The 12629-nt window shown below is 49.4% G+C and overlaps 1 protein-coding gene across 3 annotated transcripts in view; it reads left to right on the top strand.

Moving 5' to 3' along the window:
* Nucleotides 1–12629, top strand: part of UBA6 (ubiquitin-like modifier activating enzyme 6) — a 78509-nt gene that overhangs the window by 54313 nt on the left and 11567 nt on the right. For all 3 annotated transcript variants that reach the window (XM_015417181.1, XM_015417184.1, XM_015417182.1), the window contains exons 21-25: nt 267–356; nt 553–633; nt 10068–10196; nt 11126–11177; nt 11278–11341. In XM_015417181.1, coding sequence (XP_015272667.1) covers nt 267–356; nt 553–633; nt 10068–10196; nt 11126–11177; nt 11278–11341 — 416 coding nt within the window. The remainder of the gene's footprint in view (nt 1–266; nt 357–552; nt 634–10067; nt 10197–11125; nt 11178–11277; nt 11342–12629) is intronic.

A 12629-nucleotide genomic window follows, 5' to 3' on the forward strand; every position in this document is an offset into this window, starting at 1 on the left:
GGACTCTGCAGGCTTACCTTGCTGCTGGGGGCGGGGGGGGGGGATTGCGGGGCTCCTTCCTGCCGAAGTGCTGCTCTGGTGTGCTCCGGCAGGAAATGACCCCTGGTTGCAAGAAGAAATAGTGATATGCAAGTATGCTGTACTAAGTAACTGTTGAAAAGAGGAACAGAAGGAAATCAGTTTGATGAAAGAAATAAGATGAAAAGTAAGAATCCCTGATACAAATACCATATAGATGATTACCGTTCTTATTTTTCCACATGTAGCGAGATCCACCAGAAGAAGAGATCCCGTTTTGCACTTTGAAGTCTTTCCCAGCGGCCACTGAGCACACGATACAGTGGGCAAGAGACAAGGTAAGTTTCTGGTAAGCACAGCTGAGCTAGAAGGTCTCCCACACAAATCCCCCCGAAAGAGGAGTAGCCACGCTCTTGCGTAGCTCCTGTTCATTACAGTGGGATCCTTCTTGTTGTTAACTGTGTCCCTTATGTAGATGGGGGGGTGGGGGGTGGGAAGCAGAAGCATTGCTCATAACTTTTCTTTTTGTTGTAGTTCGAAAGTGCTTTTACGCACAAGCCTTCACTCTTCAACAAGTTCTGGCAAACCTATCAATCAGCAGAAGAGGTATTACAGGTAACTGATGTTTATTTTTTATGAAGCGGCCACGTGGGTGTTTGTGACTGTTTCTGGTAAACCTGACATGTAGTTGACGGTAATGATCAGCATCATATCATCATGCTTTCAAATTCCTCCAGTGGGTCAGGCGTACAAAGGATGAACTCAAGTCGCCACCAGAATTCCAACTCATATGAAAAGTGGCTGAAATTCACAGTATAAATGGAGTTTACTGTGAATCCCTTCAAGGGCTTTCTCCTCCTAACTGTGGTGTGTTTCTAGATCTTTTGTTGTTCCAGTTTGAAGCACAACAGGGAGAAAACTCTTAAAGGGAGAACTTCAGAATATTCTATTTGATTGTACATACTAGAGAACTGCAATGACCTGAGAGCAGGAATTGAATCATGACCTGGATTCCGTCTCATTAGTTCATGTAAAGAACAGTTGATGGTTCACTTGAGAATAGCTCTTTAGCTTTTCTCCGTAGTTCTTAATGTATAAAATGCTTCATGTATACATGGGAGTCCTGACCTAGATGGCCCAGGCCAGCCCAACCTTGCCAGGGGCTCAGCAGGGGCGGCCCTGGTTAGTACTTGGATGGGAGACCTCCAAGGAAGTCCAGGGTCACAATGCAAAGGCAGACAAGGGCAAAGAACCTCTCAATGTCTCTTGCCCATGAGGGGTCGCCATAAGTTGGCTGCGACTTGGCAGAAAAGCAACAGCAACAACCACAACCAGGGAAATGTTCAGTGAGTACACAACACAGTTGTGTTTGTACCATGTAAGTACATGTTCTGGGGAGCAGCAGCTGGTTATAGTTTGCTTGTGGTAGTAAGCAGGTGCTGGCTTCCACATATAGTATGAAGTTAAAGATATATTTTTGAGAGCAAATTTAAACATCATGGGCTAAACAACACCTCAAGACTGTGAGACCGTCGTGGGAAAAAAATATTTTTATGTATTTATTTTTGAGATTTTTATTCCTCCTTCCCCAAAGTGGGCTCAGGGCAGATGACAAAATCCAGCTCCAAAACTCATTACAATAAAATCACATTACAAACAGTTAAAACCCTAACAATAAAAATCCATCTACGTAGCAAGAGTTCTGTATCTGTTCAAGCCGCAGGTGGAACTAGAGGGCCCTTTCAGCAGACTGGGAGCCAGACTGAGAGCAGGGAGGCCAACTGTGAGGGACGCCCGCCACCTCAACCAAAGGCCTGGCGGAAGAGCTCAGTTTTGCAGGCCCTGTGGAATGATGAAAGGTCCTGCAGGGCCCTGATCTACAATGAGAGCTGATTCCACCAGGCCAGAGCAGAAAAAGCCCTAGCCCTGGACGAGGCCAAGCCGACATCCCTCGGACCAGGGGTAACCAGCACATGTTGATCCTGTGAGAGCAAGGCTCTTCAGGGCACTTATGGGAAGAGGTGGTCCTTCAGATATGTTGCTCCCAGGCCTTGCAAGGCTTTGAAGGTTAATTCCAACGCCTTGGATTCAACTGGTAGCCGGGATGGGCATGGGTCAGGGAGGGAAGTGGTTGGCCTCACAGCTGCTAGAACCCTGCCAGCATCCTCCTGAGAGAGCCAGCAGAAATGGTCCAACGTAGGACCTGAAGACGGACAAGGGGCTTCCAGTTCCTTTACTGTATCAATAGTGGTTGGGAGGTCCTGGCGGAGTGACAAGACTTTATCAGCAAAATATGTCACAAAAGCCTCACAGCCTGCTTCCAATTCCCTAGCATTTGGTTCGCCTTGTGGCAGTGAGCTTAATGACTGAATGGTTCTAAATAATTGGGCTGGGTGTGACTTTGCTGACACAATGGAGGCCGCACAGAACTCTCTCTTTGTGGACTTTAGTGCCATTTCATAGGCCTTCATAAATGACCTCTAATATGTTCTTATCACTCTGTCACGAGCACGCTGCCACACTCGCTCAAGCCATTTCAGCTCTCGCTTCATTCTCCGCAGCTCCGGGGTAGACCTTGAGGCAGCTTTGGTCCAAGGGCAGAGAGGCCACTGGGGAGCGATATTGTCAATTGCTCCAGAGAGCTGGGAGTACCAGTCCTCCACTGGGGGGCATTGGATCCTGCAGAGCAGCCTGAAGCCAATCAGTGTCCATTTGGCTCTGCGGGCAAGCATAAATGCTCTCGCCACCTAAACAGGGAGGGTTTGGCATGCCCAGCCGAACCTTTAGGGTCTAGTGTTCTGACTAGGGCTGCCAAGTCTCGTTGAATCGCGGCGGGGGATCGTCATTCTTCACAGGAGCTCTGTGTTGGATCCCCAAGCATCGAGAATAAATCCACGTTTTCAAGAAAAAGCAAAATTTATTTCAAAGCGTTGAAGACATACTCAAACACGTTCTTTGTTAGAACTGGGGATACACAGTTAGGTCAAGCATAATAAAGGAAATTCAAACAGATACAGATCCAATGAATAACATTCCCGCTGGCGGGCTAATGAAACGGTTGCGCGCCCAGTCCATGGGAACCAGGCAGAACATCAGACAAAACACAGGTGCAGTACTCATGAGAAAAGCAATAGGCAAGCATTACAGCATCTTCTCCCCCACACAACCTCCAGCAGTTATCTTGTGCATTCCAACGCAGGAGCAGAATGATAGAAAACAAGCCGGGTGCAACAGGGAAAGGATATGTACACAGAGGTCACAGAAAACAGAATGGCAGCTTGCTGACATACTGCCCCCCTTAAAATACACTTACAACACACCTCCCGGGTCGGGCGGGAGATCTCCCGGGCTGGGCGGGAGACCTCCCGGTTTGTCCGGGAACCTCTTGTGGAAACTACGGATCAGGTAAGGGGCCCGAATATCCCCTTCTTCCACCCATTCGCGGTGCTGGGGACCGAAATCAACCCATTCGATAAGGTACCAGAGTTTACCACGTTTCAATTTACAATCAAGGATATCAGCGATCTCAAAATGTTCATCCCCTTCCAAAATGACAGGTGGAGGAGGAGTAACTGCTGGTCTCCAGGGAGACGGGCCAGGATCCTTCTTCAACAGGCTCATGTGAAAAACAGAATGCAGAGCACGTAAATTCTTAGGCAAAACAACATCAACCGCCACATCATTTATGACTTTACGCACTTTGAATGGACCAATGAACTTCCACCCCAATTTCCTGCTAGGTCGCAGCATCTTAATGTTCTTGGTCGAGACATACACAAGATCCCCAGGTTTCAGATCAAACCCCACCACCCTACCCTTGTCTGCCTGGGTCTTGTAAGCAGCCTTGGCTGCGTCAAGCGTTTGGCATAGCAGAGGCCATGCATTTTGCAAGGACATACACCATGTATCAGCATCCCCCACAGGACGTTGGCCCATCCCCTCCAGGAAAGGGAGGGGGGGCTGTCGTAACCAGAGACAGCTTTATAAGGAGACATGCCCGTGGAGCTATGGACAGTATTGTTATAACAATATTCAGCAAGAGGCAACAATTCACACCAATCATTCTGTTGATAATTAGTAAAACAACGAAGATATTGCTCCAGGGTCTGATTAACTCGTTCTGTTTGTCCGTCAGTCTCAGGATGATACGCGCTGCTGAGCCCTTGTTCCACCCCTAAAATGGAAAGAAGTTCCCTCCAAAACTTAGAAACAAATTGGGTCCCCCTGTCAGAAATTAATTTAGCAGGTAATTGATGAATTTTCACCACGTGAGACATAAACGATTTCGCCAACCTCTGAGCTGTAGGCAAGGAAGGAAAAGGCACAAAATGAGCTTGCTTAGAAAATAAATCAACAACCACCCAAATAACAGTGTTCCCTTTGCTCGCAGGGAGGTCAGTAATAAAGTCCATGGACACCACTTCCCACGGTCTCGATGGGGTAGGGAGTGGCTGCAGAAGACCAGGAGGCTTGCCCACTCTGGGTTTAGTCAAGGCACAGGTTTGGCAGGACCGAACAAAAGTCAAGAGGTCTTTGCGCATCTGTGGCCACCAGAACTGTCTGCGGATGAGTTGCAGAGATTTAACAAAACTCCAATGCCCTGCCAGTTTCGAACCGTGAGCAGACTCCATCACCTCCCTCCTCATTGAAATAGGCACATACAGTTTGTCTCCAGAATAAATCAGACCTTCAGGGCTACGGACACAATCTGGCAACGCTTTCAGGGAGGCATCATCATCAGCAGTAAAAGCAGACATATATTTCTGGACCCAGCCCCCCCCCCCCCAGGGAAAAGGGAAGGCGAAGTTTCATCAGAGCGCGGAATCGAGCGCGCTTGCGCACGGGTGACCACAGCCCCCCCCAGGTGGGAGGGGGAAAAAACAGAGTCCATGATGATTTCACGCTGACTGTCATGTTGTGGGAGGCGTGAGAGCGCGTCAGCCAGGGAATTAGCCGTCCCAGGGAAATGACGAAGAGTGAATCGAAACTTAGCAAAGAAGTCCGCCCAACGAAGTTGTTTAGCGTTGAGAGAACGGGGGGATTTCAGCATTTCCAGATTTTTATGGTCAGTCCAGACTTCAAATGGCAGTTGCGCCCCCTCCAACCACTGCCTCCAAGTGGAGAGAGCCAGCCGGATCGCTGATGCCTCCTTCTCCCAAATCCCCCAGTTTCGTTCAGCGTCAGAAAACTTTTTAGACACAAATGCGAGGGGGTGTAAACGACCATCTTCCCCTTCTTGCAAAATAGCGGCCCCCATTGCCACATCCGAGGCATCAGTTTGGACAATGAATTTTTTAGTTTCATCAGGGCGCGCCAGCACTGGCTCAGAGGTGAACATCAGTTTAAGTTTCTCAAAAGCCTCTGCGCAAGCAGGGGACCATTTAAGCGGGGCGCCTGGTTTCGTAGCATCAAACCCCTTCCCCTTGGTCTTTAGCAAATCAGTCAGAGGAAGGGCAATTTGAGCGAAATTCTGGATGAAATTTCTATAAAAATTGGCGAATCCGAGGAACATTTGCAATTGTTTGCGGGTCCTGGGGGGTTCCCAGTCAAGTACAGCCTGTATTTTAGCAGGGTCCATTTCCACCTTCCCCCCAGAGATGCGATAACCCAAAAAGTCAATGCATGTCTTGTGGAATTCACATTTTGACAGCTTTGCAAACAGGTGGTGTTCATAAAGTCGCTTAAGGACCTGGCGCACCAATTTAATATGCGACGGGAGGTCCTGAGAGTACAGCAACACGTCATCAAGGTAAAGGACCACTCCTTTGAACAAGAACTCATGTAGGACCTCATTGATTAGGTTCATGAAGACCCCCGGAGCCCCTTGAAGCCCGAAGGGCATAACGAGGTACTCAAACTGCCCCAAAGGGGTATTAAATGCAGTCTTACTTTCATCCCCCTCCCGAATGCGCACACGGAAATATGCATCTCGGAGGTCAAGTTTCGAGAAGATTTTGCCCTTGGTGGCCTCAGCTACCAAGTCCTTGATTAGCGGGAGGGGGTAGGCATTGGACAAAGAAACAGCGTTCAGACCCCTATAATCAGTGCACAATCTAAGCCCCCCGTCTTTCTTCTTTCGGAAAAGTACAGGCGCGGCGAAAGGGGAGGAAGCCGGGCGAATGAAACCTCGGGCTAAGTTTTTATCAATAAAGTTCCGCAGTTCAACTTTCTCAGCCGGCCCCATCGCATAGATTTTACCTTTAGGTAATTTACAGTCAGGCAAAAGTTCAATAGCACAGTCAGTAGAGCGATGGGGGGGCAATTCGTTAGCTTCATCTTCGCCAAACACTTTCGCCAAGTCTCTATACTCTCGAGGCAAAGAAGCTAACTCTTCCGGCTGCAAAGCGCCGCAGGGGAACTGTGCGGTCGGCTGGTCCCCCCACGAGTCCAACCAGCAGTGATCTACACATTTAGCCGACACAAATTTGACAACCCCTTCTTCCCACAAGATGTAAGGGTCATGGGTAAACAACCAGGGACTCCCCAGTACTAAGTCAAACTGCGATTTAGGGGTAACAATGAAGGATCTGGATTCCCAATGATCGCCAGCCCCCAACCGCAAAGCCATAGTCTCGTGTGTACAAGGTTCCATGGGTGCCCCATCCATTTGGGTAAAAATGATGGGAGACTTCAAGGGGACTATCCCCGCTTCCAGTGCCAATAACACTCTAGGGCTGATGAGATCCCTCCCACACCCAGAATCAATCAACGCTCTCACCCTAACGTGGGTCCCCAGGAGCGGATTCATTAACGAGACAGTCACGAAAAACAGGGAAGGGGTTTCTCTCACCACCTTGGGCGCAGAGCTAGAATGGCCGTGTCGTTTTGCGCCTCTCACAACAGGCCGTTGTCGTTTTCCGCCGTTTCAGCCACCACCTCCTCTTCTGACTCGGCAGCAGACGGTTCGATTCCCTCCAGGCCTTGGGCCGCCTGCAGAGCTTTGGAGAAACGCGGTTTAGCCATCCCCTTCTTCCCCGTCAGCGGTGTCTTCGGGCTTGGAGTAGGCGGCTTGTCTTTTACCTGACGGCTGCCACAATCCACAGCGAAATGCCCCTTCTCCCCGCACTTGAGACAGAGCCCCATCTTCATACGTAGTTCTCGTGCCGATTCCGACAGGCGTTGAGTCTTGGGTCTGGAGGCACTGGCAGCGGCGGGTCTGTTGGTCGTAGCAGCCAAGTCGAGTTTGATGGTGGTGAGCCGATCCTCTGCATTTTCAGCTTCCTGGGTCCAGGCCATCAGGGAGACAGGATTGACAGTCTTCAGAACCGTTTCTCGGATGTCTGCGTTGAGTCCCAATCGATACATCTCAGCCAATATATGATCAGGGTAGTCTCGGAGCTTTGCTGCCTGCTTGTGGAATTCCAGTGTGTACTCGCGAACCGACTTCTTATTCTGGCGGTAGGTGCGGAGAAACGCTTTAGCTCTTTGGCTCGCGTTGACATCTTCAAACCTCGCCCGCAGCGCCCACATGAATGCTCGCAAATTCAAAAGTTCCGGACCGCGGTCATTGTGCAGTCCAACATACCATGTGGCGGCGTCTCCTTTTAGTCTTGCCGAGATGACATCAATAAGACCAGCTTCATTTCGGAACAGGTGTCGGCTCTCTTCTACGAATTTATGCACTCTCACCGTGAAGAAAGCGAGTTCATCTGGGTTGCCGTCAAAGGTAGCCTCCAGTAGATCTTTGGGTCTGGGCCATGGAGGCCGTACCAACGGTCCCAGCTGACCCGGAACTCCCCTGAGAGGGAGACCCGGACCAACCGGTGGCCCCGCTGGCATTGGCCTCATCGGTGGCGGCAGACCCGGCACCGGCGGACCCCCCGGCATCGGCTGTTGCACAGGCCCTTGCTGAGGCGGTCCCGCCGGCGGCTGGACAGGCACCTGCGGCGCGGGAACTCCCGGTACTTGCAGCGGAGGTCCCGTCGGCGGCTGAGCAGGCACCTGCGGTGCGGGAACTCCCGGTGCAGGGACAACTTGTTGCTGCGCGGCGTGTGCGTCAAGGAAATTAGCCATTCTAACGTCCATCATTCCCGGCAGAGCTTCCATTACATCCTGGAATGTCCTCAACAAGTCCCTCACCGAGTATTCCAGTTCTGCCAGTCGTTCCCCGGTGGTTTCCTCCGGGATGGGGTCCCGAGGTCGATAGTCCGGGGGTGGGTCATAGTCCTCTTCCGTTTGGAAGGCTCCGGTGCCCTCCTCATCCTCTGCGTGGCCTCGCGGCCCCGATGGCTCGAACATCCACTCCTCGAGGTCTTGCTTGGAACTCCCCTTCTCCGAGGTAGTCCCCGGCTCCGGGAACAATCCCTTGTCAAACAGACTCTCACGTAATCCGCTCCCCCGACGGGAGTACACCTCTCGGGTGCCCTGAGTGTTGTACATAGTCCAGTCATCCTGCTGTTGAGTCTTCCGCGGACCCCAGTGCGAAGGGGTCGGAGGCGGCCAAGACAGATGTGCAGGCAGGCGGGGAATCGTTCCCCCCACGGCACCCTCCACCGAGGCTGCAGTCGTGAACACCAAAGGAGCGGAGGTATGTGGGACCGATCCTGAGTCCCCCTCCGTGTTAAGTAGGTTTCCCTCAGTTCCGCTCATGATCTTGCCAGATTCGGAACGATAGGAGAAAGAGAGTTCTAACAATATGTTGGATCCCCAAGCATCGAGAATAAATCCACGTTTTCAAGAAAAGCAAAATTTATTTCAAAGCGTTGAAGACATACTCAAACACGTTCTTTGTTAGAACTGGGGATACACAGTTAGGTCAAGCATAATAAAGGAAATTCAAACAGATACAGATCCAATGAATAGCATTCCCGCTGGCGGGCTAATGAAACGGTTGCGCGCCCAGTCCATGGGAACCAGGCAGAACATCAGACAAAACACAGGTGCAGTACTCATGAGAAAAGCAATAGGCAAGCATTACAGCATCTTCTCCCCCACACAACCTCCAGCAGTTATCTTGTGCATTCCAACGCAGGAGCAGGATGATAGAAAACAAGCCGGGTGCAACAGGGAAAGGATATGTACACAGAGGTCACAGAAAACAGAATGGCAGCTTGCTGACATACTGCCCCCCTTAAAATACACTTACAACACACCTCCCGGGTCGGGCGGGAGATCTCCCGGGCTGGGCGGGAGACCTCCCGGTTTGTCCGGGAACCTCTTGTGGAAACTACGGATCAGGTAAGGGGCCCGAATATCCCCTTCTTCCACCCATTCGCGGAACAGGCGTTGCACCGCCGTGGGATGTGACGCTATGCGTCGCTCTGGCAACGGGACTCCAAACAGCCCTGTTGCCAGAGCGACACGTAACGTCACATCCTGGCAACGGCGGTGCAACGCCTGTTGCCGTCCCCCGCGGCAGAGCTCCTGTGAAGAATGACGATCCCCCGCCGCGATTCAGCGAGACTTGGCAGCCCTAGTTCTGACCATGGGACATCAGCAATCACCAGCTCCACAATAATCCCCATCCCCAAAATCAAGTCCAGCGTGTGGTCTGCTTGATGCGTGGGGGCCAATACAAACTGGGAGAGTCCCAGTGCCTCCATGGACAACACTAGATCCATGGCCTGAGAAGATGCCGCATTGTCAATATGGACGTTGAAGTCCCCCAAGACTAAAAGCCTGGGGTGTTTCAATGCCCATCTGGATGCTGCATCTAACAGGTTAGACTGGGTATCTGCTAGTGCATTAGGTGGTTGGTACACCAATCAGATAGCCAAACTTTCCTCAGCCTCCCACGCCAGGTCAACACATTAAGTGTCAGCGATTTTTGGTGTGGGGAGTGCCCTAAAGGAAAAAGATTCTCAGATGAGCAATGCTACACTGGTGCAGGACCGAGAACCCAGGTGGGGGCAAGTTGGTTAAGGGCAACAGTTTTGCCCTCCCGCACCCAGGTCTCAGTCACACAAGCCAGGTCTACATTTTGCTCTGTGAGATATTCTCGCAGAACAGAGGTCTTGTTTGTAAACTAGGTCATTTTATCTTAGGTATTGAATCACTGATCTCCAAGCAGTGTGTAATTTTTCCTTTTAACTTCTTTTTTTGCATCCTAGAGAATAAAGTCCGGAGAGAGTTTGGAAGGCTCTTTTCAAGTGATCAAATGCCTCAGCAGAAGACCACGAAACTGGCAACAGTGTGTTGAACTAGCAAGATTAAAATTCGAGAAGTATTTTAATCATAAGGTGAGTGTTTGAGATCTGTTTAAGTCTGGCTGATGCTCAGTTGATGATTTTTTAAAAGAGCATGGTTCTCTACTTAGTCTCTCTCTCACACACACAAACAAACATGGTCCTTTCCAGTTCTCTGAGCAAAAAAGTAAACCACATTTACTTAAACATTTAGGTGGAACTGTGCTGTATCCTTTCACTTTGGTTTGTAGTAGCGTATAAATTATTGAATGCCAACAGATACCATGGATGACGTGTGTGTGTGTGTGGGGGGGGGTACTGGACGGGGGAGATGCTCTTTTCATCCCACACGCCATTTCATCTCCTGTGGCCGGAACCCATTTAAGGCTTTATTAAACTTTATTCCAGCAATCCTTAGTGTGTGTCCAGATGTTGTCATCAAAAGGAGTCTGCTTGAGTGCTGGGGTATTCCTAGTCCTGCATCTCTGTTTGTAGGCCTGGTTCTACAGCACTAGACCTTGCCCCAGAGCATCTGAAGGAAGGGTCGGGTAATATGGTCCATTTACAGTTGTGCAAGTGAATTTTTAATTGAGTGCAGAAGGTGTACACGAATGGAAGGGGCTGCCTTGCTGGAACAGGCTAAGGTCTGCCTCACCCAGGTGTTTCCGAAGAGACTCCGGAATGGGCCTTCTCAGTATCCAATGCCCAGAAGGAGACTTGGCTTAGCTGACACAGCTAATGTATTTTGAGCAAGAAATTGGATACACTGTGCTTCATTGGAATTAAATGCATTTTCCCCCAATTGAAAATATATCAATATTATCAGAAATCTTGTATTCTAAAAATGCTTTTGTTCCTTGAGCATCAGGATTCTGAGTTCATGATGACTTCTTGCAGGGAAGAATTTAAAATAAGCTCAGTACAGCAGCGTGTTCTGGCCTGTGATGAACTGACTGTATTCAGGGTGTTTCTTTCTCATCTAGGCGCTCCAGTTGCTTCATTCATTTCCCCTTGATACCCGATTAAAAGATGGCAGTAAGTACAGTAAACACTGAAACTCATTTTGGTGGGATTGACTTTCTGTATTTCACTTTGTTGCTGTTAATATTCAGGTTGCTTTCTTTCCAACGGCCAGGTCTGTTTTGGCAGTCACCGAAGAGGCCACCTTTCCCCATTCGATTTGATTTCAATGACACTTTGTGAGTAATTGTTTTTTTAAAAATAATAATCATAATGGTATGGGGCAGTGGTGGGCAAACTCATTAGTCAAGAGAGCCAAATATCAACAGTACAACGATTGAAATTTATTTTGAGAGCCAATTTTTTAAAACTATATAGGTAGGTACATTGTTATCAACTTAATTAGGGTACTCCTAAACTGGCCTTTGCTAAAAATGTCCTCAGTCTGATTGAGGTACGTTCGCTGAGGTCGACCCCTTCCAACTCTCCCATCCACACTCGTATACTTGTTTCATCTCCTTTCGTTCATCCTCTCTATATGTCCAAAGTATCCATAAAATTAAATCATGACAAAATAAATCATGACAAACACTAATGTGAACAATGGCCTTGCATCTCCTTGGAAAGTTTGGATAAGTCAGGTTTGTATGTTGTTGTTTTTAATTTTAGGCATGCACTAGAGAGCATCAATATGTATGGCCAAGCTGGACCAGATTCAAGGTTCTTAGCTAGCAGCTAGCATTCTGTTCCCAACTGCAGCCTTCCAGAGACCTCTGGAAGCTCAAAGAGCTGTTTGCCCTCCCCCATTCTCTCAACAGCATTTCATATTAAGAGGTTCAGTGTCCCTGAATGCAAGCTTGATTAAGTTCACAATATATTTCATCTCTACGGGTTCCCCCCCCCCCAACTTCCCACCCACATCTTGTGGCAGTGGCTTTCACAAGTTAATTGGGCGGGGGGGGCAGTTTTCAGAAGCCCGCAACAGTCATCCTTCCTACCCAGCTCAGCTGTTTCAAGCACGCAACACTGAAAGCAGAGTCGACAAAAAGTGGCCACTCAAAGTTCCCTCTAAGCTGAGTTAGTGTGGGCTAGCTCACAGTTCTTTAGCCTCCGGCTCACACATTTTTGTCTTAGCTCAGGAAGGATGGCTCCAGAGCAAACTCATTTATGCAGTAGTAGCCAAATCGCTCGCTCACAGCTTTCATGCCAGGAGCTCATGAAGTAGAATCTTTGCTCACAGGGCTCCACAGCTTGGAGGGAGCACTGAAACACCACAATGGGCAAGTAGTCTTGCAGAGTCGCACAGGACACCTCCAAGTAAATATGGGTGGGTTGTTTTAAAGGGGCATCCATCCACACTAAATCTTTGGAAGCACATTGCAATAAAGCCCCTACAACTGTATACAGAAATACCGAGCTTCCCTACCATTTGCCACAACTAGCCCACCACACAACCAGGATCAAGACTCCTAAGTGGACCAACAGACAGGCATACACTCGTTTGAGAAACTATTACCTTATAGCACC

The sequence above is a fragment of the Gekko japonicus genome, unplaced genomic scaffold (assembly GCF_001447785.1).
Source record: "Gekko japonicus isolate JY-2015 unplaced genomic scaffold, Gekko_japonicus_V1.1 scaffold1314, whole genome shotgun sequence".
Lineage (NCBI taxonomy): Eukaryota > Metazoa > Chordata > Lepidosauria > Squamata > Gekkonidae > Gekko > Gekko japonicus.